At 41.0% G+C, this 26,733-nt stretch overlaps 2 protein-coding genes across 2 annotated transcripts; both read right to left on the bottom strand.

Annotated features, from left to right (window-relative positions):
- Positions 1-1,775: 1,775 nt before the first annotated feature.
- On the bottom strand, positions 1,776-6,370 carry LOC124117881 (cytochrome P450 26A1-like). Its single transcript, XM_046479923.2, has 6 exons — positions 6,285-6,370; positions 6,001-6,184; positions 5,332-5,829; positions 3,892-4,119; positions 3,227-3,406; positions 1,776-2,936 (listed from the first exon to the last, which is right to left on the bottom strand). Exons 1-6 carry the CDS (start codon positions 6,302-6,304, stop codon positions 2,601-2,603), a joined length of 1,446 nt encoding a protein of 481 aa, XP_046335879.2. The 5' UTR covers positions 6,305-6,370; the 3' UTR covers positions 1,776-2,600.
- An 8,001-nt stretch (positions 6,371-14,371) lies between these two features.
- LOC125378363 (fucolectin-like) lies at positions 14,372-26,519 on the bottom strand. The gene is made up of 4 exons (XM_048393806.1): positions 26,405-26,519; positions 22,912-23,136; positions 16,673-16,930; positions 14,372-14,990 (listed from the first exon to the last, which is right to left on the bottom strand). The coding sequence occupies exons 1-4, from the start codon at positions 26,460-26,462 to the stop codon at positions 14,773-14,775; spliced, it is 759 nt and encodes a 252-aa protein (XP_048249763.1). The 5' UTR covers positions 26,463-26,519; the 3' UTR covers positions 14,372-14,772.
- Between the last annotated feature and the right edge of the window lie 214 nt (positions 26,520-26,733).

The raw sequence follows: 26,733 nt of genomic DNA, 5'->3' as shown, positions 1-26,733 counted from the left end.
TGGAATATTTAGGGTGCCTTAACTGAATACTGTTTTAGGAGCTCTCACAGTAAGTGAACTTGAACTGAATTTGTGTCCGATCTCTTGTAGAGAATCAGATGCCTTATCCTATTCATTTCGAAGAGCAGCATTCTAATTCTTCATGGTTGAGCCTGTTACAGCACCTACACCTGTGTCCCTAGTGTGGACATTGTGGTCTAGATGGACACCAACCTGAACATTCCTTGCAAATCCGGTGTTGTTTAGGTTGTTGTTTCCACTGTGATCTTGACTGTGACTGGCGTTGTGATGAGGGATGATTGTACTTTAGGTCGGATGGCTTCGTGCATTGTGCTATGACAAATTGTGTTGGGTTGGCTAAATTTCTTTCCATTGAGAGGTTCAGGGGGGTCCACCAACTGAGATAGAGTTTGTCTCAAGATAACTAGTAAAGAAGAATTACGAATAATGTAGATACAGCTGACGAAGAGCAACTTGCCAGTTCCAAAGTTTATTACAGGAACAGAGTGATTCGGATAGCTCTGCCCTGTTCTTGTATTTCCAAAATGTTGATGAGATAGAGACGATCATCCTGCTCTGATTTGATCGAAATGTATCTTCACCGTTTTATTGAGATATAATTTCTTTTCATGTGTTGTTCCTGGAATTAGCAGTGATTACATATTAATGTAATATATGTTTATTGGAAGGAGATTTGCATTAATTCAAACAAAGATATAAGGGGATATAGCCATCGGGGGTTCTAATGAAGGCAATCATTTGGTTTAGGGATTAAATCTGTGAAACGTGGTGACAGGCTTGGCCTTTGTGTTGAGTTGCCCTGACGTATTGTTATTTCAACAGTGACACTGATTGTTGACAAAGCAAAGCTGTGTAACATTTTCAATAATGGAAAACAGCCATTAGGCCACATATGTTAAGCATAATTACATGTGATATTTTATCACATATCAAATAATTTTCAAGGAGCAAATGGCATACTTTAACACATGTAACTAGTACTATCCTGAACTGCAAAAGAAACGTCACCATGGGTAGATATATGAGAAACCTTATTTGTCCAAACACTTTAAACATACTTTGAGACATATTAAAAAGATCAAACTTGGCAAAACTGATCATCAAGGTTGAAATTAAAGTGTCAAATTTTCTTAAAGTGACACACAACACTAGTCGCCGAGAAAATGGCTTCACAAGTCAGTATCTCGTGTGTCCGCCATGTGCATTGATGACTGCCGTGGCATTTGATGAAGGCCATAGGCACTTGAGCCACATTCTAAGGAACGCCTGATGCAGTTCAGCTGCAGTTGTCGGCCTTGGTCGGACGTCATTCAGCCATCTTTGAATCTCGTTCCACAGGTGCTCAATGGGATTTAAATCGGGACTGAGTACAGGCCACTGCATGGTTCTGATGCCATTTTGCTGGAGGAAGTCTCTTGTGGCTCTCGCAGTGTGGGCACGGGCGTTATCATGCTGAAACTCGTGGTTGGGGCGACGTGCCAAATGAGGTAAGGCGTGTGGTCTCAAGACTTGATCAATGTACCGAGCTGCTGTGAAACCACTGCCTCTCCCTGGACCAATGTTCTGGAAGACCACAGGGCCGCCCCTCTGTGCAAGACCAATTCCACCAAACACCATGATGCTCGGACCACCCCACAAGTCTCTCTCAACAACACAAGTATCTGAATAACGTTCCCCACGGCGTCGCCAGACTCTCTCTGCTATCTGCCGTTGAGATACAGTAACGGCTCTCGTCTCAGAAGAGGACTCTTCTCCACTGATGGTGGCGCCAATGCTGGTGCTGTGTTGCCCACTGAAGACGGTCCCGGCCATGACGTGGTGTCAGAATGGGGCCTCGTTGTGGCTTGTGACAGTGGAGGTGTCAGCTCGTCAATCATCGACGCACAGTGTCCACAGGAATGTGTCGCTGGTGTGTCCCCAAGGTCTGTCGAGCAGTTTCCGCAGCAGTAACAAAGCGATCTTGAAAATGCCGTCACACAATCTGACGATACTGACGTCGGTTGGTGACCCTTCGTCTTCCACTACGTGGTCGGTCATCTGTAGTATTGGTGGTCTGGTACCGTTGCTGGTGCCCGTATATGTTCCTTACGTGGACTTGAAATGCATTGGCGATTTGCCGGGCGATTTGTCCAGCTTGCAAAAGTCCAAGGGTTTGGTGTCACTGATTTCTTGTCAATCTTGGCATGTGGTAGCAATTCTATTAACGAATGAATGTTATCCGATCTGGGTGGATTTTTATAGGGCTAGAAATGGGGGAACGCATGTTCTTTTCAATTTGAACGGAACTCACGTGCATCGGGTTACCATGGCTGTTGCCGTGATCCGTTTGAGCAAGCGGTTTTATTGTCATCTGCTTTGTTTTTTTATCATCAAATTTCATTTTTCCGGACAAGGTAATGTTAAAATCTAGAAACTTTGACAAGAATTACCCAGATATTAAATGACAACTTTTCATGCATTGTTACTTTGGGTGACGTTTCTTTTGCGGTTCAGTATATATATAAACCCCACACCTTTCATTAACGATAGAGGTAAGAGTTACTTGAAGGAATCTTTGCAGCTTAGTCAATACGTCTCTTTCAGATCCCAAGTTTCTGTAGTGAAGAGAAGACAGCTGGGAGTCCATCTACTGGTCGAGGAACAGGCATTTCTTCAATAACTGGATACTCATTCAAGAGATTCCATCGACAGTTTATAGCAAGTTCAACAACGAAAATTTTAAGCATAAGCTTCCCAAGTTCTTTCCCAACACACACTCTTCTCCCAGCACCAAAAGGAAAGAAGTGTTCCCTTTCCATTGTCATATCATCCCACCTGTCAGGGTCGAATTTGTCTCCATCTGGGAAAATGTCGCTTTGTTCTTGAGCTTCACGGATACTGAAGGCAACAGTCCATCCCTTGGGTACTTGGTAACCCTGAATCCAAGGGAGGGAAATGAAATGGTAATTCCAGAGTTGTGAACGTCATTATATGTAACTATGATGTGCTTTGTCACACACTGCTTCGTTAAAGTAGTGTTTTGAATTGAAGGAAAGGCGTTATGCAGCAACCTGTATTCAATGTAAACATTTTACAACATTATCCTGAAGATTAGCATGATTTTGAAATTCAAATTATACAAATTATGTGAAAAAAAATCATTTTCCTCTTAATCTTTAATTAAATATTATCATATGCTTTAACGCATTGTATATGTATTACTTACATCTAGCTCAAAGGTTTTGAGTGCCTTTCTGAAACCTCCGCCAACAGGTGGTGCAATTCGAACAACTTCCTTCACAACATTAGATACATATTTCAGCTGGCCAAGTTGTTCAAGGGTGAGCCCTCCTACATCATCATACATGTTGTGTTGTCGCAGTTCCTCAACTACCTTATCAAGCACCTTAAACGTCGACAGAAGAACATAATGAAACCACAGTGCAAACACGTATCGTTTATTATCACAATGCAACGACGCTTAGGAGGTGCATTTCTCCCAGTGATCTGCAGAATTACGTCCATTTTTCAGCTTTCAGCATCTGCTCGTCACAAGTTGAAAGAAACGCTACACAATAATAAACACTAATTATAGTTTTCCTTCTTTGATGATAGGCACACACTCATTTCACATTGTATTGACCTCGAAGCTATGTTTTGTTTTACGCCAAAGTCCTCGATATTCCGCGCTATATCACGGTGGTCTGTACATGACTGAGTCAAGAAATCTAACCATTTAGCAGCCTCGTTCGACATGCAATTGTGCTTAGGACCTTTTCTGACCCCAAATCCCAAAGGGCAAACGTAATTTATCAGAAGGCAAGTCATAATTAACTGCATGCAATCGAGCTTGAGAAAAAGACAGTGGTCTGTACTTGAAGCAGTAATCACCTCTCTATTTCTCCCCAAGTAAAGGAGGAGGGAGCAGGCTGCGCTGCCAGCGGTGACATGTCCGGTTAGAAGCAGCTCCATGGCCACCTCCTTCAGCTCCTTCCGGCTCAGCTCCTCTTCCGACTGTTTCATCATGTAGGTGAGGGCGTCGGGGGCACCGCTCCATTCCTTCCGCCGATCCAGAAATTCTCCGATCTTCTCCATCAGTTTTTCGCGAGCTACCATACCCTAAAGACAATTTTTAATGCCTACCACATACACTATTTACCAATATTTACTTATGGTTTAAAACAATTACACTAATAAATCCAAAAAAATGCTGACGCTGTGCAAATAGATAAAGGTAAACAATTATCAACGGCACTAAAATGGAGAGAACAACTATGGTGTCACATGTATGAGTTCACCATCATATGTATGAAGTTGGTCTATTTTGATTGTGAGATATTACGTCTGTTACTTCTGTTATTGATATAACAAAGTGAACATAGGATACACTTTCATTAATCTAAATACAAGAGCCATCATTGCATATCATCCAGGAATTACATTGCCATCATTGCATAACATCCAGGAATTACATTGCCACCATTGCATATCATCCAGGAAAAACATTGCCACGACTGCATATCATCCAGGAATTACATTGCCATCATTGCACATCATCCAGGAATTACATTACCATCATTGCATGTCATCTAGGAATTACATTGCCACAACTGCATATCATCTAGAAATTGCATTGCCACCATTGCACATCATCCAGGAATTACATTACCATCATTGCATGTCATCTAGGTATTACATTGCCACAACTGCATATCATCTAGGAATTACATTGCCACCATTGCATATCATCTAGAAATTACATTGCCATCATTGCACATCATCCAGGAATTACATTGCCATCATTGCATGTCATCTAGGAATTACATTGCCACAACTGCATATCATCTAGGAATTACATTGCCACCATTGCATATCATCTAGGAATTACATTGCCATCATTGCATGTCATCTAGGTATGACATTGCCACAACTGCATATCATCTAGGAATTACATTGCCACCATTGCATATCATCTAGAAATTACATTGCCATCATTGCACATCATCCAGGAATTACATTGCCATCATTGCATGTCATCTAGGTATTTCATTGCTACAACTGCATATCATCTAGGAATTACATTGCCACCATTGCATATCATCTAGAAATTACATTGCCATCATTGCATATCATCTAGGAATTACATTGCCATCATTGCATATCATCTAGGAATTACATTGCCACCATTGCATATCATCTAGGAATTACATTGCCACCATTGCATATCATCTAGGAATTACATTGCCACCATTGCATATCATCTAGGAATTACAAAGTGAGTTGAGATGATTTAATTAACACGTAATGACAATTAAGAACTATGGATTTTACCTTGTGGAATCCCGATCCAGGAATTTTCAGAGGTATGGAAAAAAGACCGTCTGAAAACACGGCATACAACTCGATCAGTTGTCCTAGTTCCTTCTCGCTGATCTGAAAGCCTATCAGTACATGACAGGCAAACCTTAAGGACAGTTTCTTGCATTCCTCGAAGCCCAAAACGGTTCCTTGTCTGCACCATCTGTTAATGTAAAAGCGGAAGATGTCCTGAGATTCTAGAAGGTAGGAGGACAAGGCGGCGTGGTTGAAAGCCTTGACGATAGACTTCCTTCGTGTTTTATGGGTAGGGCCCTCGGAGTGGCTTACTGTTCCTTCGCCCATGAGCGTTCGAACACTTTGTGGCCAGTAAGAAGCCACGAGCGAGGTCTCTCCCATTAATATCTTGCGGACATTCTTCGCTCCAAGGACGAGAATGGTTGGATTTCCAAGGATGTTGGTTTTTGAGACTCCACCGTAAGATTTCAACCTCTTCCTGTAGAAATTAGCACCCTAAAACAAGGAAAAAACATAAATGTCTGAATATATTGTATTAACTATTGTGTATTATCTGGTTTACGTTACAAAAGCCTACTTTTTGGAAAGCATTAATGTTTCATTACAATTTTTTCCACCTAAATACGTAAATAAGTACAATATCTATAATGTAGGAAGGAGAGTTACCATTGCCACAAAATGAAGGCTTTCTCCAAGCAGAGGCAGCCCCATACTGCCAGGTGGTAGAGGTAGGCTGCATGTCATGTCTCTAAGACTATGATTATGCATGTTCCACAGCTTCCAGATGATGAGACAGAGAGCGGTTGGTACCACAGACGCCACAACCACCCAGGAGGCACCCCCGTCCGTTCTGAAAAGAGATAACGTATATCTATATACGGTGTGTTCTTCAAACAAACGGTAACATATAATTTCGAGATTGATTGATTTATCAATGGTTTCAAACTTACCCAGGAAACGAGTATAACATTGTTACAGAATTGCTTGGCTCTCCTACATCGACCGGTAAACGTATTCTGCTGTAGATGTTATTTTGTTAGCCCCACCATGCTTGTCATGTCTTTAAGTACTCGTCAAATGGTCACATGGTCAAAATTTGAAATGCGTCAGTATACCTAACCGTCCTCTGATTCGTTCATCTGCTGCACAATCTAAAAATATATCAATGAGAAACGTATCGCAGAGCTGACAGATGTGCCGCACTACAATTTCAATTTTCGTGTGAAAATAAGCTATGAATATAGGTTTCATTTGTAAAGGCCAGTATTATGCCACTCCGTTTGAAATGTATAAATAATATATACAATAAACAAAATAACATAACAATCCAATATATATTAAATACAATAAAGATCCAATCATTATTGAAAGATAATCAAAAATATGTTTATGAGCAGTGTACAGTTTTTCTCCACGGGAAGAACTGACAATTTCCTCTAACTACAGAAGCTGAGAGACATACCCTGCCAGGGCCAATATTTCAATTCTCACGACAGAGCATATATATATATATATATATCTATATATATTGAATTGAAATATATATATATGCTCTGTAGTGAGAATTGAAATATCCGAGCAACCAGTCCTCGTTTTATACCCTCAATGCAGAGCAATAAACAAGCACCATCTTTTAACATATTTTGGTGTCATGCTATCGGGGATCGAACATCCGACACACAATCCACTAGACCACGGAGGCGGTCCATATTTAAATGAATATGGTTTAATGACGAGCTGTGTTATTGTGAGGTCGTTACTCAGAATGCCACTCCTGTCGTGTGGAGATGTTGACATATGCTGTCAACACTGAGTGTCACAGTGCAAGACACATGTGTTGACAACAGCTTCAGGAGCTATGAATGCATTTAAAAACACACAGTTTTCAATATCAGATGAATTTATTCCTAATGCAAATGTCTATCCATTACACTTTCGCAAGAAGCACTTTTTGTTGCACACTGACAATAGAAGTAGTCCTTGAAGGCATGGGATTTAGGGACGTGAATGTTCCTCGTTCCGATGTTTGAAAAATATTTCGAGTCAGCAATCTACACAATCGGTAGTTATTTTGACATTTAGGACAGGAAGTTATACATGCAATGTCACAGAAAATAGCTTATTTCAAAGTCTTTTGAACTGTTCTTTAGTTAACAATATCCAAAGCCCCGAGGAGTAAGAAAGTAGAGTTTAACTCCGTTTCAAAATTTAAAGGTGTGGTGAGTTAAAATAGGCTTTAACGTCGCGTCCAAGATTATTGCACTCATATAGCGACGTGCATGCACGTGTGTGTGTGTGTGTGTGTGTGTGTGTGTGTGTGTGTGTGTGTGTGTGTGTGTGTGTGTGTGTGTGTGTGTGTGTGTGTGTGTGTGTGTGTGTGTGTGTGTGTGTGTGTGCTAGTCCGGACTGATGCCGATTTATAGTGCTAGCCCACTGAGATATCATGCCGCAGTTTAACATGAACACCCCACTCAGACACAGTATACTGACTCCGAGCCGACCAGTCCTTGTTTTAGCCCCTTAATGCCGAGCGCCAGACAGGCTAACAACAAGTAACATCTTTTAACGTCTTTTGGTATTTGGTTTTGGTCTGTACACACGTGCGCGCCCATCAACACGTGTGAGTAGGTAACGGGACTCGTCAGTAAACAGTACATTTCTCAACCTTGCACGTGCCCATCTTACCCTCTGTTGGCACCAAAGCAGACGGTCCGCCAGATGACGTGGGGTCAATACATGACGTCGAACAGGTCTTCGTGCAAAAAGTCCAGCCTCCCTCAGTCTGTTGCGTACGGTTTGATCTGATATTCTGAGTACCCCAGGGATCTGTGTGGTTGTAGACGTGGCTGTGGTAGTGCGGTCTCGGAGGTGTTGCAGCCGGATGTATCGATCTTGTGCTTGGGTTGCTCCAGCTTGTCATCTCCCAATGGCGTTGTTCCGTTGAGCTGCATTCAGTCTTGGCATTCTGTCACCGCCTCTACTGCCGTTATAAGGACTGTATGAACAGCCGTTGATGTGGATTTTTATACCCATTCAGCAGGGGGGCCTGCATGCCTAAATGCAGGACCCCGTGCTGCACGGTTTTACAGGCGGTTGCGTTTGGATGAAGCTGTAAAATTGATCCCCAAACGCTACGTTTACGTGCTTTGCATGTGTTTTCGCGAATTATAGACACATCATCTTTCTGTTTGACTTATTTGGTTCTCATTTAATGTAATTATTTTAGATATTTGGCAAAAAGTGGTTTTACATCTATGTCAAGTTTCTTTCTTTGAAGAGTATATTATTTAACCAGTGTCTACATGATTCAGCTCTGTTGTATGCCAGCATTAATGTAGGTCACAGCTGCTATTTCATATCAGACGTTGTCAAACATGACACTCATCATTTGACGGCGCTGGTGCAATGTAAAAATAGTGCTTAGAGTTGGTAAATTCACGAAGCATTCGTTTCTTTTATGTTTTATTTGCCAATGACATATATGATTTAAAATGAACAAAAACAGCTTGGAAACATCTGTGACCACATAGTTAAAGCGTTAGCTTATCACGCCGAAGACCCGGGTTCGATTCCCGACATGGGTACAATGTGTGAAATTGCTGGAATATTTATAAAAGCGGCGTAAAACCACACTCACTCACTCACTCACACACTGTGACCACAGAGACCAAACAAACAGATGAAAATAGGTGTCTGCAAACGACTTGGCTTTAACGCCGCTTTAAAGAGCACCCCTCGGCGGCGTAAAACCATACTCACTCACTCCTGCATGGGATAGATGGAACCCATTCTACCCCGAAATAACAAGGGTTCAAATAAATTAAGATTTGTTATGTTTAGAACCAGCTATATGGCGGCGTGTTGTCAGTTATCGAGCCAGGGCCATACAAACCAGTGACTGGTAGTATGAGCAACGTTCCACGCACGATGCACGGTTTCAACCAAGTGACTGACCTGGCCACCCGTTTTCGTGAATCGCCTCTTGAAAGAAGCATGGTTGCTCAGTTTTTGTTTGTTTGTTGTTTAACGCCGCACTCAGCAATATTCCAGCTATATGACGGCGGTCTGTAAATGATCGAGTCTGGACGACAATGCAGTGATTGACATCATGAGCATCGATCCACGCAATTGGGATACGATGACATGCATCAACCAAGTCAGCAAGCCTGACCACCCGATCCCGTTAGTCGCCTCTTACAACAAGCATAGTCACCTTTTATGGCAAGTATGGGTTGCTGAAGACGTATTCTAACCCGAATCTTCACGGGTCCGGTTGCCCAGGATCTACAATTCTAACCCCAACTCGACATGGGAATTGAAAGAATAAGGTTCAGGTAAAGAAAATATCATAACAATGTTTAATTAAGCAATGTTTATTAATACAATACATATATTATTATGTATTTATGTATTGTTTGTAACGCATACATTGTACAATTACGTAGTATAAGCAGAACACAACAGCGTGTAGCTTTAAGTCTTAAATAGACGCGTGATGTCAATACATTGCCGAAATATATCTTAGGGTTAACATGAATATTAGTACTCAGACCAGTCCAGTCAATACAGACTTAATTCTATCACTTTGAATACTCCTGCTGTGCATGCCCATATGAGGTAAGTCCTGATGGAAACAGTTCCAATTTTAAAGGTGTTTCTAATTGGTGCAAGCTGGATTGGTGGGGTGAGGTGAGGTGAGGTGAGGTGAGGTGAGGTGAGGTGAGGTGAGGTGAGGTGAGGTGAGGTGAGGTGAGTTAAAATGGGGTTTCGAGTCGCGTCTAAGATTATTGCACTTACATACCGACGTGCGTGTTTTTGTGGCTGTTTGTACTAGTTTGACTTTTGCCGATTTATAGTGCCAGCACACCGAGATACCTTGCCGCAGTTTAAATATGAATACCCCACTCAGACGCTGCATACTGACTCCGAGCCGGCCACTCTTTTATTACCTTAATGCCGAGCGCCAGACAGGGTAACAACAGGTTCCATCGTTTAACGTCTTTTGGTATGACCAGGGATTGAACCCCGGACCTTCCGCTCTCCGGGCGGACGCTCTACCACTAGACCACAAGTTGGATTGTCTTATACATTAGTCATATTATATATGCACGACGAACTGTTGAAGATTTGAGTTAATGAGTGAGTGAGTTCAAATGTAAAGTCACATCGGCAGTATTTCGTGACTATGAAACGTTATACATTAAAGATAAATACCTTTAGACTACATACAAACCTGTCAAAAAAGGACAGTAAAATAGCTAGACTATCACAAAATAACATTTAAACTATTATGTAACTATAGTGAGTGAGTGAGTTATGCATATATATTACATACTGTTGGAAACGTATAAGGGCACAATGAAACATATTGGCCAATAAGATTTACTGTCAGTACATTTGAAATAGCGCGCATACAAATTCAACACATGTCAGAATCAATGCTCAGATGTGTTTGTGTGCATTGTTGCCAATGCGTGTTTGTTAGACAAGGTTGAGAACCCATGCTAGCATACCATTTTACCGTGCTGATACTAAATGTTTCCTTTTTCGTTTCCATCAATATATACTCACAGCCAAAAGAAACACGAATACCATACATGTTGGTTAATAGGTAAAGACTTACTCATATTCCAGAGATATTAGATTGGTTCAATGCACAAACGAACATACTGGTATGTTGTGTGAACCGATATTCATGAACGCATCACATGTGACGTCATAGATCCATGACTCGAGATACACCATTTGTCTCGTGCAGGATTAGCGTGTAAAATGTGGAGACCACGTGCAGCATATTCATATCACGTGATAAGAATAAAGTCACTCTATGGTAACACTTGACTGATTGTTAGTTTGGTCATTAAGCGGTACACATTGGAAACATCTCTTCATAACGTACATACTTCTCTTCATGTTTCAATGGTTCGCGTTTCTTTTGACGGTGAATATATATATATACTCAACAACAAAAGTTCCTGTGACACCAATATTTTAGTGCATTTTTAACAATTAAAAATATTTAACAAGTAAAGTTTGGTTTTCAATATTGTAGTACATGTATCGAATCAAGTCACAAAACGCAACTGCTACAGAAAAGCATGCATTCCATGCAAAAGTTGACTTTAAAGCAAGCCCCATGCATTACCTTTCAACATGACAACGCCCGGACTCATATTGCTCGACTTGTTCAGGATTCTCTTAAAAACAACAACGTGAATGTCATCCCCTGGCCGGCTCGCTCCCCTGATCTCTCACCAATCGAGCACATGTGGAATGAGATGGATCGGCGCCTTCGACGTCAACCACGTGTTCCACAGACACTTCAGGAACTTCGGAACATGCTCCAGCAGATATGGACAGATATCCCACAGGACTTTGTGCGACGCCTGGTCCATTCCATGAGACGAAGATGTGTTGCTTGCATCGCAGCCAGAGGTGGACACATGTACACACGTTATTGATTTGTAAAGAGACATTTTGGCATGTTCATGTTTTTTTTATGAAATCACGTATTTTCTGAAGTCAGTATGGCAAATTAAACCATTTGAACACATACAGGAGTCTTTTATCTGTTGCAAACCGAAAGTGTTTCAGATGTGGTAAAAACATAACTTTGCATTTTATCTTATTCAATGTCACAGGAACTTTTGTTGTTCAGTATATATACACTCAAATATATATATATATATAAACTGTCGTCGAAGGATAGTACAACAACAAGAAATAATCACATATTATATTTTAAAACTAGTGTTAGAACAATAAAAACATCAGACTATGACAGACGAAACATGATAAAAACAGGCACCATCAAGTGCTTTGATATGTAATCCTTTAAACTATTGTGCTTGATGCCGAGACGAGCATGCACACTTCTTATAACATTTATTAATAAAAGGAACATATTAAATGAAACTTCATTACCATATACAACAAGAAAGGAAAACAGATAAGTCTGAGTGAGTGAGTGAGTGAGTGAGTGAGTTGGGTTTAGCGCCGCTTTTAACAGTATTCCAGTTATATCACGGCGTGTCAGCTTAATGTGGGAGGAAAGCCCGAAGTGATGCAGGGCTCAGACGTCTACCACTTCGGTTAAACCCACGAGCAAGGGTATGGTGCTGACAAACCTCGAAACATAATCGGGGCGAACCGGGATTCGAACCCATAATCATAGGTTTTTGGCGTACCCAAGGGACGTAACTCTGCACAGCGAATCGCGGCGCCTTAGACCTCTGGGCCATCCGTGCCCCGATAGGTCCTGACAGGTTGATTAGAAGCAATGCAGTGTGATGATAGATCGATCTGACCTGTCGGGTTCAAATGACGACCAGAGATCGCAAAATAGGTAATGGAACAAAATGATACAGCGATTGTATTGGTTTTTACAGAGGTCACATGTGGGTGAACGACGTGTTCGTTACGGAGTAACCGGGTAACATGTGTCCATGAAGTTTATTTGAGTGAGTGAGTGAGTTTAACGCCGCGTTGAACAGTAGTCAACGCGTTATGACCATGGGCGGATACAGCTTTTTTGAAAAGGGGGGGTGCACAATTAAGATCTATTTATCGTCTTTGGTGGTAATTTATACAGATATAAAGATTTTTTTCGAAATAAAAAAGGGGGGGGGGGGTGCGCACCCCCCCCCCCCCCCCCTCTCTCTGTATCCGCCCAAGATGACACAAGTGTGATGACTGTAATTTGAGAGTATGAATAAAGGACCGACAATTCAATATATCAGTCAGAGTTTTGAAACAAGCAATTTGTTCATCCGAAAGGTAGTGCCAAACAAATCGTTTGATTTTTAATATCCATTAAAAAGATATTATTTTAATATTTTTTTTTAGCATTTTCAGAAACACATTGTTTGCCCGCTGACCATTGCACTGTTAACAGCCCCGACGGTCAATATAATTGTCACCATTCTCAACCAAGCATTCATTAGGAATTAAACATAATTATTTGATCTTCATGTGTAAGCATCACCTGTACCTTTGATTAAATGTAACAAGTTTGACATAGGGATTATTGTTGTAATTTATGACGATCTTAAAGGGGTCCGCTGATCTGTTTGTGTATTACGCATCCACCTAATCTGTTTCATATTAGATCTATGCAGAGATTGATGACAAGAGGGGTGACTTAATCTATCCAATAGTAAACTTTCTCTTCATGTCCACAAATATTCCTGCAGCTCCAGCCTTTGGTGTCGATATTTCCCATATACAGTAAATTACGTTTATAACGAACACGCTTATAACGAACAGACGGATATAACGAACTTATTTTTTAGTCCCGGCCATTTGATGTATATATGCTGTATATATGCTTATAACAAACTACGGTTATTACGAACTAAAATTAGTGGTCCCTTTGAGTTCGTTATAACCGTAGTTTACTGGATATGTTTTGAGGTACAATTTCCGCGAATATTTTCAAGAACTTGCTCAGATATTGTTTGATCAGGGTTACAGCATTGAAGGCATTAGAACAGCTATCAAAATTTGACCGTAAGTAACCAAAAATAAAGATAATGCCTTTTGACTTTTACCATATATTCCGTGTGTGTTCGGGGGAACACTTGACTTCCCTCTGAAACCCCTGCCTTCGGTGGTGCAGAATACTCTCACCTTTTCGCAAATGTTGTCATCACTATTTTAAAGTTATTAATCAAAACATGTTTATGCTATAGTCGGAACCGCAATATGGTCTCCGACTTCCTATGATTAAAACCTCAGTCACACAGACAATGCGACCGCGATGCAACTTTCTTGTGACCAAAATATTTGACAATCGCAATGAGGTTTCAGGGGTCTCTGAAAGGTTTCACTGAGGTTGGTTGATTTGTTTAACGCCGCAGTCAGCAATATTCCTGCTATATGACGGCGGTCTGTAAATAATCGAGTCTGGACCAGACAATCTAGTGATTGACATCATGAGCATCGATCCACGCAATTGTGATCGATGACATGCATCAACCAAGTCAGCGAGCCTGACCACCCCATCCCGTTAGTCGCCTCTTACGACAAGCATAGTCGCCTTTTACGGCAAGCATGGGTTGCTGAAGACCTATTCTACCCCGGATCTTCACGTGTCGTTTCACTGAGGTCGCTACAAGGTTTCAGAGCGACATATCAACGACATATTGTCCGCAAATATGTTTTCAGAACACTCCAACACTTGATAGTTCTTCCGCAACAATCACAAATGTATCCATCCTTCATTGCGTCCTGATGTAATAAATCTGCACGGTGTCTTGTGTTAAACTTGTGCTTCGTAATTTAAGTAGTTATTCTTTTCACGGATTATTCAGTCGACAACAAAACGCAATGCGTCAGTCGCATGCTGATAGGAATTAATCCACAATCTCATCCCTTTAAATGGACAAGGACAATGTGTTAATGGACAAACACTGAATAGATGTTTTTTCATTGAATGACTTAACACAGCCGATAATAATTCCATCCACTGTCGTCTGCTAATGTATTGCTATCGATTTCAGTGATGAGCTGACATTCATCATCAGTGACCCGGATGTTGATACCATAGCAACCATTGTCATAGTAACATCTCCTGGAACACTCCGCCCGCGTTAATCCAGTGTTAGTCGGGTTTGACGACTGCATCTTATTCCCTGCATGCTTATGGAATTGTCTATCTGCAAACAATAATAATATATTTGTAAGTCATCAGACAATTAATCTACAAGTGGAAACACAATGCAAGAAAAACAAGTTTTAACTGGTCTATGATAAGGATAAGTTTGTACGTGATATACTACACTATGGATGAGATCGTATTGTTATACACCGCTTTTAGAAATAGTCAAGTCATGTCACGTCGAGGTGACGAGAATGAGATTCATACACATCAGTTTACTGTAGCCCCAGAGCCCGGTGAAACAAATGAGGTGTTGTTTAATGCCACTCAACAATAGTCCAGCTATATCAGGACTGCCAGTAAATAATCAAGTCATGGTCAGGCAAACCAGTGACTGAAAGCATGAACAACGATCTAAGCTATCGGTGCACGTTGACACGCAATCAGTTATGTCACGGAACGTGACCACTGATTTATTTTGTCGACTTTTACATTTGTTGTCTGTTGTTAAATGCCGCACTCAGCAATATTCCAGCTATATGACGGCGGTCCGTAAATAATCGAGTCTGGACTAGACAATCCAGTGATTGATATCATGAACATCGATCCACGCAATCGGAATACTATGACATGCATCAACCAAGTCGGAAGTATAGCTTGGTAAACCAGTTACAATTCTTTCTGCTTCTTGTTGGGAGTTTTTCAAATCTGTCACTCTGCTCTATGGTACAACCGTCCTGCATAGGTTACTGGTGGTTCATTCTACTCCAGTATCTCCACTGAGTAAATAACACACTATTTGAATTAGCGATTTGATAGCTTGTGTAACAGAAAATACATTGCTAAATCTGACAAATGAAAGAGTGAAAGGCTTCAAAGTATATCATTGCAGATCAACAATGTACACACGGTTTCACAAATCGTCAAACGCCACCTTCGTACTTCGCATTTCGAATACAGTAAACTACGTTTATAACGAACACGCTTATAACGAACTTTTTTTTTAGTCCCGGCCATTTGATGTATATATGCTGTATAAATGCTTATAACGAACTACGGTTATTACGAACTACAATTAGTGGTCCCTTTGAGTTCGTTATAACCGTAGTTTACTGCATAAAATATAAACAACTAAAATATAGTCAACTGAATTATAATTTATGTAGAATTTGTATAAAAGATCACCCCCACTGAACATGTTGAAATGCATGTGAAAATGCATATCATTATTTCATGGAAAGGACACTGTTTAGTCATGAGCGTTTAATTACGTTAAACAGTTTTAAAAAATATTGTTAATACCATACCTATAGTTATACGGCAATGCAGATCACGATTTTACAGCTAAAGAAGCTATATGTGTAAGGCAGTCCCACATTATATGTACACTACAATTTCATTAAAATCATATCTTTGTTCTCTGAAGACATCCCTTTCCAGGTCGCGAAAATGGAAATACAATCTAAGTTTTAAGAACTTGGCCACCAATCCCGTTCGCCTCTTGTGAATAAATATATTTAAATAAATAATCGTCACATTCGGTTGAGCATGATGTTACACAAGAACGAACACATTAAATGTGTTATCAATATGTCTCCCACAAGACCTGAACTGTGAATGGTTTTCGACCGTGCAATTCTGAAATAGGACCACACTGATCCATTGGGAAATCAATTTATATTGCTTGAACAGGTTTGTACCAAAACTTTCAGCTTATTCAAAGTCAACTCAAAGCACCACCTTTTAGGCATTGATGAACAAGAACACCTTCGATCTCTACTTCACAGATGATTAGCACGTCCTCAGGGCCGGATATGAACTGCGGTAATTTCAGTAGTTTTACGTATCTGCCAATTGTCCCCTCAGCGCACGTCAGCTGAACGTTTTCATCGAGGTTCGCTGCTCCTGGGTGTGAGGCACACGTTGTCTTGTTGGCGCCTGGACAATGGCCTGGGCTCTGTTTGTACACTTCCACTTCAAAGTCATGGAATTTGAATCCTAAAAACAAAAACATACTTTATTGTGTATTTTGTGAAATAAGGGGCGTTGTCGCCCTTACGAAACCAGTCACAAGTCATAAAATTAACCAAAGCGTGATATCGAGACAATGTTTTGAATATTATGTTTGTTTTTTAATGAAAGGCGACAATGGTCAAACTGTCGTGTTGTCGCGATGGCGCGCTTTGGTTAGTTCCGTCAACCTTTTGCATGGTTTTGTAAGGGCTACGCTGCCGCACTATCCCTTCTGGTATTCCAAGCGGAAAATTAATGTGTCACAATATGCATGTTAAACAATGTGGCTTTTCATTCAAATACAGTAAACTACGGTTATAACGAACTCAAAGGGAGCACTAATTTTAGTTCGTTATAACCGTAGTTCGTTATAAGCATATATACAGCATATATACATCAAATGGCCGGGACTAAAAAATAAGTTCGTTATATCCGTCTGTTCGTTATAAGCGTGTTCGTTATAAACGTAATTTACTGTATATGGGAAATATCGACACCAAAGGCTGGAGCTGCAGGAATATTTGTGGACATGAAGAGAAAGTTTACTATTGGATAGATTAAGTCACCCCTCTTGTCATCAATCTCTGCATAGATCTAATATGAAACAGATTAGGTGGATGCGTAATACACAAAAAGATCAGCGGACTCCTTTAAGATCGTCATAAATTACAACAATAATCCCTATGTCAAACTTGTTACATTTAATCAAAGGTACAGGTGATGCTTACACATGAAGATCAAATAATTATGTTTAATTCCTTATGAATGCTCGGTTGAGAATGGTGACAATTATATTCGTTATAAGCGTGTTCGTTATAAACGTAGTTTACTGTAACACGTTTAACTGAACGCGTAACCTGAAAGAGGTTACATCTTCATTTGTGGCTGCGTCGCTCATGAAAATCAAGTGTCAGATCAGCCAATGAGATAAACATGTTCTCCAACATGAAGAGATAAATATCCTCTATGTATTCAAGACACGCTATCTCATTTTCACAATATATCATGTCCGAGATGACGTCACTTAGCAATGACGTCATTTCCGTTATGAAGTGATGTTTTGTATTCAATGCTACAATGAAATTCACTCAAGATGACATGCTCGAACATTTGGCGAAAACCTGGTGTCGTCTCTTTAACTTTAAAGTTATTCATAAATGTGCGTTTTGTTGTTGTTGTTTTTTCGCTTTTGTCCTCGCCTCTTAGAATGCATAATAGCTTTTTAAAGAAACATCCACTTTGCTAGCGATAACCATCATCGTTGAGTTTTGACCACGTGGTTTCAACCAAGGTAAGGATAGGAAGTCAGGTGACTGTCAGCGGCCATTTGATTCCATTTCAAGTGGCGAGGTTCCGTCTAAAGTTCCGTTTGATGTGACACAGTCAGAATTTGACTACCCGAAATAAAAGCGGCAAATTCCTTTCCATATCCATAAGAAAGCAAAGTAGACTGTATGATTCTGTCTATATCATGAGCATTTGTTTATGAATCACTATCAAATAGTAATGCTACCAGGTGTTTGCGAAAAGGCATATACTGCCCTACAGGTCTACCCGTCACAAACACATTCAAAGGAAAGTCAATTGTTCACCTGACAAAACAGGGGAACACAATCATGTCCTCCACGTGTCTACCATACAGCCCTTTGAAGGCTTTACTGAGGCCTTGAACTTTGGAATCTTGATAGAACAACTTCTGAGTAAAAGTCATATGACACCCTTTGGAAACTTGGAAGAAAGAGCATGCTCGATTGTACCTCAAAAGGTGTGAAATGTAAACACCAAAGGCTGGAGCTGCAGGAATATTGCTCAAAGTAAAAAGGGGAAAGTTGACTATGGGAATGAAGAAGTCATCCTCTTGTCATAAAATATTGTGGAGAATGGTTTGTCACTCTGAATCTGTATGCATAGATCTAAATACGAAACAGATGAGACGGTCACCGATGTGTTCAGGTGGGTAATTCGGCTGAGTGGAATTGGCTATTTGGTTGTTGTTGAACGATTTCAGATCATCACTATACCTGAAGCTTAAGTTAACACTTCTTGGCCAAAGTACCTTGTTTTCACTTTGCCAATCCGAGACGATGACGATTCACATGCAAAAAACATAGATCAGCTAGAAGGGGAGCACAATTGGTGTCCATGGGGATGTCTACTTCTTGCCTGATGTTTTACCCCTAAATGTGACTTAGATGTTATCAATGAGGAAGTCCAGCATTTCACATATTGTTTTCTCAGTAAACTTGCTTTCATTTTTGACAAATTGTCCTGATCCTCTGAAGATAGATACTAGTATCTATCTATGGTCACCACGTTTTGTAATAATGTAATGCTACTTTAATTCACCTGTGTGCACATTTCAAACTCAAGAACATGCGGTCTTTGTCTGATCTAGAGAAGTATGTTTCTCGTTTGGCCAACCATTTCAAAGTAACAACAGTAACTACTACTCTCTTCTCGATACTGTGCACTTGTGAGAGACCCTCATCAAGCGTTACTGGAGTCGTTTGATTCCTTTCAGTGAAACATATTACAGTATTGTCCTTACTTGTGCAGTCCCAATGGTTCCTGAAGGAGAGACAACACATCTTCCAAATAATTGGTATCGTTTGGCCTTCGACCTTTCTTATGACCATCGCTGCGTCTTTGGGATGCCGGAAACAGACTCAAAGCAGTGACGTTTGCAATTCGCTGCTTAGAAAGACTGCTTACGTATTTTATTTTGTCATTACATCCATATGGCATTGTCGTACAGAACAGTCGAATTCAGTTATAGTCTCTGGACATTCTATAACGTCGACTGCATTTCATGGTGTTACATCATTAGAAGGAAGGTATATATTTTCTAATATCCTAAGTTTTTCATGTGAAGGACGGAGTGATTTTCAGAATTGAAATCTAGGTAGACACAATTGGAAACATTTCTGTTGATGCCCGATGTATACTGGCTGACTTGTGTCGATAAGTTCGGCTGTGTCTCTTCAACATAAATATCAGTCCCAAAAGGGTAACAACATTGACGTTTCCATGGTGATATGGTGTTGTCAATGGACGAAGCTTTCCTTAAAGTCAATTTTAATTTTCGTAAATATTCTTCTGGCTATCAGTTACCAAAATGCATCTACCTCACACACGAATTACAAACGTGCTTGTTACGACGTAAATTGTAATAAAAAGGTAAATTGTAATACTTGCAGCAAACTGTAATAATTTTGACGTAAATTGTAATAACAACGTAAATTGTAATAAAATTTGACGTAAATTGTTATACGCAAATTGTAATAAAAAATGACGTGAATTGTAATAATCTCTACTTGCGGTAAAATGTAATAAATTCTTACGTAAATTGTAATAACCTTACTACCGTAGTGTCCAAGACGCCAATTTGCTGCAAGTATTACAATTTACCTTTTTATTACAATTTACGTCGTAACAGTGCTTAATCGGTCTATCTCGGTGGTATTTGATCTAACGATTGTTTGACATAGGGTGAATTACATCCTTTGGTACAATATTCTGGAACACTCGCCCTTTGATTAATCTGCTCTTATGTGCTTTACATATGTGTTTTTTTTATGATTTACAGAACATACCTGTCCTTTTCAGTTATAATTTAAGAAATACTTAAGTCAATTTTGAACACTGATTGGCAGATAACTGCCTGATTATGTTGTGTGTGCACCGGGCCAATCATCACTTGCACGGATATCGTGACGGATAGATATCGTGTAATGTGAGTGGGTGTAGTTGACAAAGAAATATACCCCAAAGGCATGGGTGGTTTCTGTCACGTGCATAGAAAGTTATACTGTGTACTCATATGAACAATGGTTGATCCAATGCACAGAAGACCAACTGACAGTTCACCCTTTGTCGTCTTTGAAGAATGACTAAACTGTAAACAGTATTCTTATTGATTTTGGTACCATTCGATGGTTGAACAAAAGTTATACAGTTATGCTTCTAAGCTGATTGATAAGTGTCTGTTGTGGTCAACAACTAATAATCACATTAATTATGGTTTTGGGTAAAACAGCTGTTGGAAAATATGACAATAGATGGACAAAAGATAGCCACACCTTCACGCTTAGTATGTACAATGGGACGGACAACCTCGAACTGTAATAGCTGCATATATCATCCCGATGAATTATATCCGAAAACAATGCGTCAGAGATCGGCAGAACGTCACACGATTTAGCTCCATACATAATTCCGTCCTCAAACAATATTCCAAAGTCGGGCACAACTCTATTCGACCCGTGAAGACACGGGGTAGAATAGGTCTTCAGCAACCCATGCTTGCTGTAAAATACGACTACATTTGTCGTAAGAGGCGACTCACGGGGTCGGGTGGTCAGGCTCGCTTACTTGGTTGATGCATGTCATCGATCCCAATTGCGTGGATCGATGCTCATGATATTAATCACTGGATTGTCTGGTCCAGACTTGATAAACAACAAACACACAAAACAACTCTATTCTATAATAGCTTAGTATCAATGTGCCACGGTTAGGCTTCAAAACAAAAATTTATAATACAATTAAACAAAGTAGGGTGTGTTTTAGTTATGTTTATGAGTAAACATTACAATGATTGAATTGGCAAATCAGAATCACCACGTGTTGATTAAACAAAGGAAACTGGGGGTAAACGTTCATAAAAATCACCAAGGGTTCATTCTGACATATGCACGTTACACATGTTTCCTTAAGTAATAGGTGAACCCACAACGATTTAAACATTCATACTGATGATGCGGCCAATGTTGTTTTTGTATTCTACCTTGAAGCACAGGGCCGAGTTCATCCAGCGCGGTCGACGGCTGTTTGGGGCGTAGACGCCCGATGATGTCCCATACGTGCTCAGCGCTGACCATAGAAGAAATATGAAGACGTTCTGCTGCTGCACGTATACAGTAACAGCCTGACTGCGTGTGTACCACGGTAGCCGCCAAAATGTTGTCACGTTAGTACCGTCGTTTTATCCTCCACGGGGCAACGGCGTTCAGTCCACCATGGTGGTCCCACTGCATGCAATCACTGAGCCACCACCGGACATTGTCGTCGTGTATTGGAACGTTTCATAACAGACATTGCCGTCGTGTTTTTGAAGTTTCCAAACAGACATTGTCGTCGTGTATTTGAACGTTTCCAAACACAACCACGCCTATAAAGGACGCCTGGTGTGACCCTTGACACGTGACCATGGCCTACTATCCCAGTGACGACGCTGTCTGCACCACTGGTGCAGTGCTGCAATGTTGAATAACAGGTGGTCGACGAACACGCAGGTGAACTGCATGAAAGTCAAATGCGAATGGTCATCCCGGGAACTCTAACACCAACAGGCCTATTTTGTGTTTTGATTTGCTCTTGGTCCTCATTTCTGCAGAACCTGGGTCTAGACGACCCTTGATAGGTGGTGTCGATCCTGGCCATCCTGATTGGGGTCTATCATCAAAGTTGGCCACGATATGCTGATGTGCTTTGTTTGTTTGTTTGTTTGTTTGTTGTTTAACGCCGCACTCAGCATATATCCCAGCTATATGGTGGCAGTCTGAATATAATCGAGTCTGGACCAGAGAATCAAGTGTTTGATATCATGAGCATCGATCGACGCAAATGGGATACGACGACATATATCTACCAAGTCAACGAGCCTGACCACCCGATCCCGTTAGTCGCATCTTGCGACTAGCATGGGTTGCAGACTCAAACATTTATCACAACTATATATTGGGGTGGTGAGGCATGAAAACATGACACAGTTGTATTTTTTTCAAAAACAAAATGTTGCAAATTTGAACGCTACTTAGGATCTGGTCATTTAGGGGAACATTATAATTTTTACATGAAAACAAAATTTACATAAAGGGGTTAAGCGCATTTGATACAGTCATAAGCCCGATCTCATCACTCCCTGCCCCCCCCCCCCCCCCCCCCCCCCCCCCCCCCCCCCTTACCATGTTCGTCCCCTCTGTTCTGGATCCGGACTGTGTTGATCCTGTAGGTGGACAAGAGGTCGACTGACCACCACTGGTCAGTTTCTCCGTGTAATGTGTGAATGCAACTCTTTCTCCAGAAAGAGGAATCGCGGTTACCATCAACAGCCCGATCTGCCGTCCCATCCAGGGTAACGGAACTCTGTGTTGCCGGTTTACCCAGAGCAATGTTGTTTGTTCCGACACCTGTTTCACATCAAAGTGGGTGCAAGTGAATTGCAAGGCAAGAGTAACGATACTGTGGTGTTTGTGGACGGTTGACGGTGTTCAGACATATCATTCAGACGTATCAGTGAGTGAGTGAGTGAGTGAGTGAGTGAGTGAGTGAGTGAGTATGGTTTTACGCCGCTTTTAGCAATATTCCAGCAATATCACGGCGGGGGACACCAGAAAATGGGCTTCACACATTGTACCCATGTCGGGAATCGAACCCGGGTCTTCGGCGTGACGAGCGAACGCTTTAACCACTAGGCTACCCGACCGCCCCCAGACGCATCAGACATACACATGTTGTCCAGACTTACATTTGTTAGACGTGCATACTAGTCAAACGTACATGTTGTTCAAAGGTACATATTGGCATTGTGTTCACGAATAATTATGCTTTTCGAGGCTTTGAGAATGAAAACTATTTTAGTATCTGTTGTTTTTGCAAGACTTGCCAGAGATATGTCAGACTGAGCTGATTCACTCGTGTCAATTCGTGCTACTTCAAAACATGCAGTTCTTTGTCTGTGAAAAAAGGAGCCGAACTCTTTAAGTTGTTTTCCAACACGGTTTTTTTTACATCCAGCATATTGAGCGAACAATATATTTTCTTGAGCGAATACTGAGGACAAATGACTTTTCAAGTTGTTGTTTTTCTGGACACAGTAAAGCTGTTACAAAAGTCAGTAAATTGCAGTATACATAAATACGCATGAAAAAAATATATAACACAATAAATGTCAACAGATTTAACTGGCTTACTTTCTACTGCAAGAATCGGGTAGTATTAATTTGATTCAATATTAAAATGTTTGAACGAGCGTATCTACGGCATTCTAAACCTGCATGTATATGCAAATTACATTGTAAAGAACGTGTGATGTTCTACTTTAAAAGTAGGTATGCCTAATTCCATAGCCTTAGTTTGAAGTTAGTATGCAGAGTAGGTTTAAACTTCACTATTACGTTCCACATAGTGGGTGGGCGAATGTTCGCAGCAGTGAGCAATATAATTACTCGGTAACGACGGCATGTAAAAATAATCTAGTTTGATTTATATAAACCAGTGGTCGGGTAGAATGTCATGGAACCAGGTCGCGATCCGATACTGATTGTTATCGGCTTTTGTGCGAGCGAGTGATAAATTGACGTTGCATTTGCACTATCTCAGCCCAAAAGCAATGGGAACAATGCTAAATTTATCAAAAGTCGTCGTCAATAGCGACACATGGACTGTAAGATAAAAATCAGATCTAACGTAAACCTTATTCAAACTAGCTTAAGGACAACAAGGTGCAATATACACACATATTCACAATACATGTACATGTATCACACATTCGATCGACTCCTTTCATGACATAACAGTTTTCTTGTTGAAATGGGCCCAAAACAATTGCACTGAAGATTGTTTAAAATGGAACTCACTTAGTAACACGCAATAAGCGTGATGAAGTGCTGCAAAAATATATTTTTGTGACTCACTCAAAAGCAATATATACTGAACCGCAAAAGAAACGTCACCATGGATAGATATATGAGGAACCTGATTTGTCCAAACAGTGTAAACATACTTTGAGACATATTAAAAAGATGAAACCTGGCAAAACTGATCATCAAGGTTGAAATTAAAGTGTCAAATGTTCTTAAAGTGAAACACAACACTAGTCTCTGAGAAACTGGCATCACAAGTCCGTATCTCGTGTGTCCGCTATGTGCATTGATGACTGTCGTGCAAAGTCGATACATGGAATGGATGAGGCGGTTGATGAAGGCCATAGGCACTTGAGTCCATACTCTGAGGAACGCCTGACGTAGTTCAGCTTCAGTTGTCGGCCCTGGTCGGACGTCATTCAGCCGTCTTTGAATCGATATCTCGTCCCACAGTTGCTCAATGGGATTTAAATCGGGTCTGAGGGCAGGCCACTGCATGGTTCTGATGCCATTCTGCTGGAGGAAGTCTCCTGTTGCTCTCACAGTGTGGGCACGGGCGTTATCATGCTGAAACTCGTGGTTGCGGCGACGTACCAAATGAGGTATGGCGTGTGGTCTCAAGACTTGATCAATGTACCGAGGTGATGTGACACCACTGCCTCTCCCTGGACCACAGGGCCGACCCTCTGTGCAAGCCCAATTCCACCCCACACCAGGATGCTCGGACCACCCTACGAGTCTCTCTAAACAACACAAGCACCCGAATAACGTTCACCACGGCGTCGCCAGACTCTCTCTGCCATCTGCTGTTGAGATACAGTAACGGCTCTCGTCAGAGAAGAGGACTCTTCTCCACTGCTGGTGGCGCCAATGCTGGTGCTGTGTTGCCCACACCGTGTTGCGATGTCAGAATGGGTCCTCGTTGTGGCCTGTGACAGTGGAGGTGTCTGCTCGTCAATCGTCGACGCACAGGTGTCCGCACGAATGTGTCGCTGGTGTGTCCCCATGGTCTGTCGAGCAGTTTCCGCAGCAGTAACAAAGCGATATTAAAGATGCTGTCGCGCAATCTGACGATCCTGACGTCGGATGGTGACCCTTCGTCTTCCACTACGTGGTCGGTCATCTGTAGTGTTGGTGGTCTGGTATCGTTGCTGGAGCCTGTATATGGTCCTTACGTGGACTTGAAATGCATTGGCTACTTGCCGTGCGGATTGTCCAGCTTGCAATCGTCCAAGGGCTTGGTGTCGCTGATTTCTTGTCAATCTTGGCATGTGGTAGCAATTCAATAACGAATGAATGTTCTGGGTGGATTTTTATAGGGCAAGAAATGGGGGAACGCATGTGCATTTCAATTTGCATCGGGTTACCATGGCCGTTGCCGTGATGCGTTTGGGCGATCGGTTTTTTGTCATCTGCTTTGTTTTTTTATCATCAAATTTCATTTTTCCGGACAAGCTAAAGTTAAAATTTTAGAAACTTTGACAAAAATTACAACTTTAAATGACAACTTTTCATGCAACGTTACTTAGGGTGCCGTTTCTTTTGCGGTTCAGTATATTTCAATGTTAATATTTACCTTGACATTTAATAATGATTTTCAACCTTGTTCAAACAACATCAAATGGTAACAAATGACATACAACTATCGAAATGCTGGCCCCTACCTACGATAAAATAGAAGTGATCTAAGTAATCCTGTTGTTCAAGAGATGTTCCAAACTATTTTTAAAACTTTTTTTAAAAATGAATAAAGAATCTGTATTTATTTTGGTAGGTTCGGTGTTTCACATCAAAAACAAAAACTTGCACCTACCTGATATTGTACATGTACACACACATATTGTCAACCACGGTATACTGATCTTATCCATCCCTCTTCTGAACTGAACTTCTTACTCGAAAGGAACGTAGCATTATGACGCGCTGTCAATTGCCACAGACAACGAAGCGGATCGATTTGTTTCTGTCATACTTTGTAGAACTCTGTCCAATGTGACTGGTGTGTTTGGCTTTGGTCCCTTTGCTCAAAGCTCAGAGCTTCCGTTCTGGCTGGGGATCAATGTTCATGAGAGAGTGTTTTGTTGTTTATGTACAATAGCGAATTGTTTGTCTGTCAATGGGTATCATAGCATGGTGAGAGAC

The sequence above is a fragment of the Haliotis rufescens genome, unplaced genomic scaffold (assembly GCF_023055435.1).
Source record: "Haliotis rufescens isolate VD_foot unplaced genomic scaffold, xgHalRufe1.0.p SCAF_12, whole genome shotgun sequence".
Taxonomy (NCBI): domain Eukaryota; kingdom Metazoa; phylum Mollusca; class Gastropoda; order Lepetellida; family Haliotidae; genus Haliotis; species Haliotis rufescens.
The sequence above is the reverse complement of the archived record's forward strand: the minus strand, read 5'-3'. Positions and strand labels throughout refer to the sequence as shown.

What these genes read in the sequence shown, in the direction of transcription:
- LOC125378363 (XM_048393806.1), bottom strand. Translation starts at nt 26,462, where the DNA reads ATGGATAAGATCAGTATACCGTGGTTGACAATATGTGTGTGTACATGT. An exon ending in GTGTACATGTACAATATCAG is followed by an intron (nt 23,137 to 26,404) that starts GTAGGTGCAAGT and finishes GATGTGAAACAG; the next exon opens with GTGTCGGAACAAACAACATT. An exon ending in GAACAGAGGGGACGAACATG is followed by an intron (nt 16,931 to 22,911) that starts GTAAGGGGGGGG and finishes TTTTGTTTTTAG; the next exon opens with GATTCAAATTCCATGACTTT.
- LOC124117881 (XM_046479923.2), bottom strand. Translation starts at nt 6,304, where the DNA reads ATGTTATACTCGTTTCCTGG. An exon ending in CTGGATCGGGATTCCACAAG is followed by an intron (nt 4,120 to 5,331) that starts GTAAAATCCATA and finishes AATTGTCTTTAG; the next exon opens with GGTATGGTAGCTCGCGAAAA. An exon ending in ACTTGGGGAGAAATAGAGAG is followed by an intron (nt 3,407 to 3,891) that starts GTGATTACTGCT and finishes TCGACGTTTAAG; the next exon opens with GTGCTTGATAAGGTAGTTGA.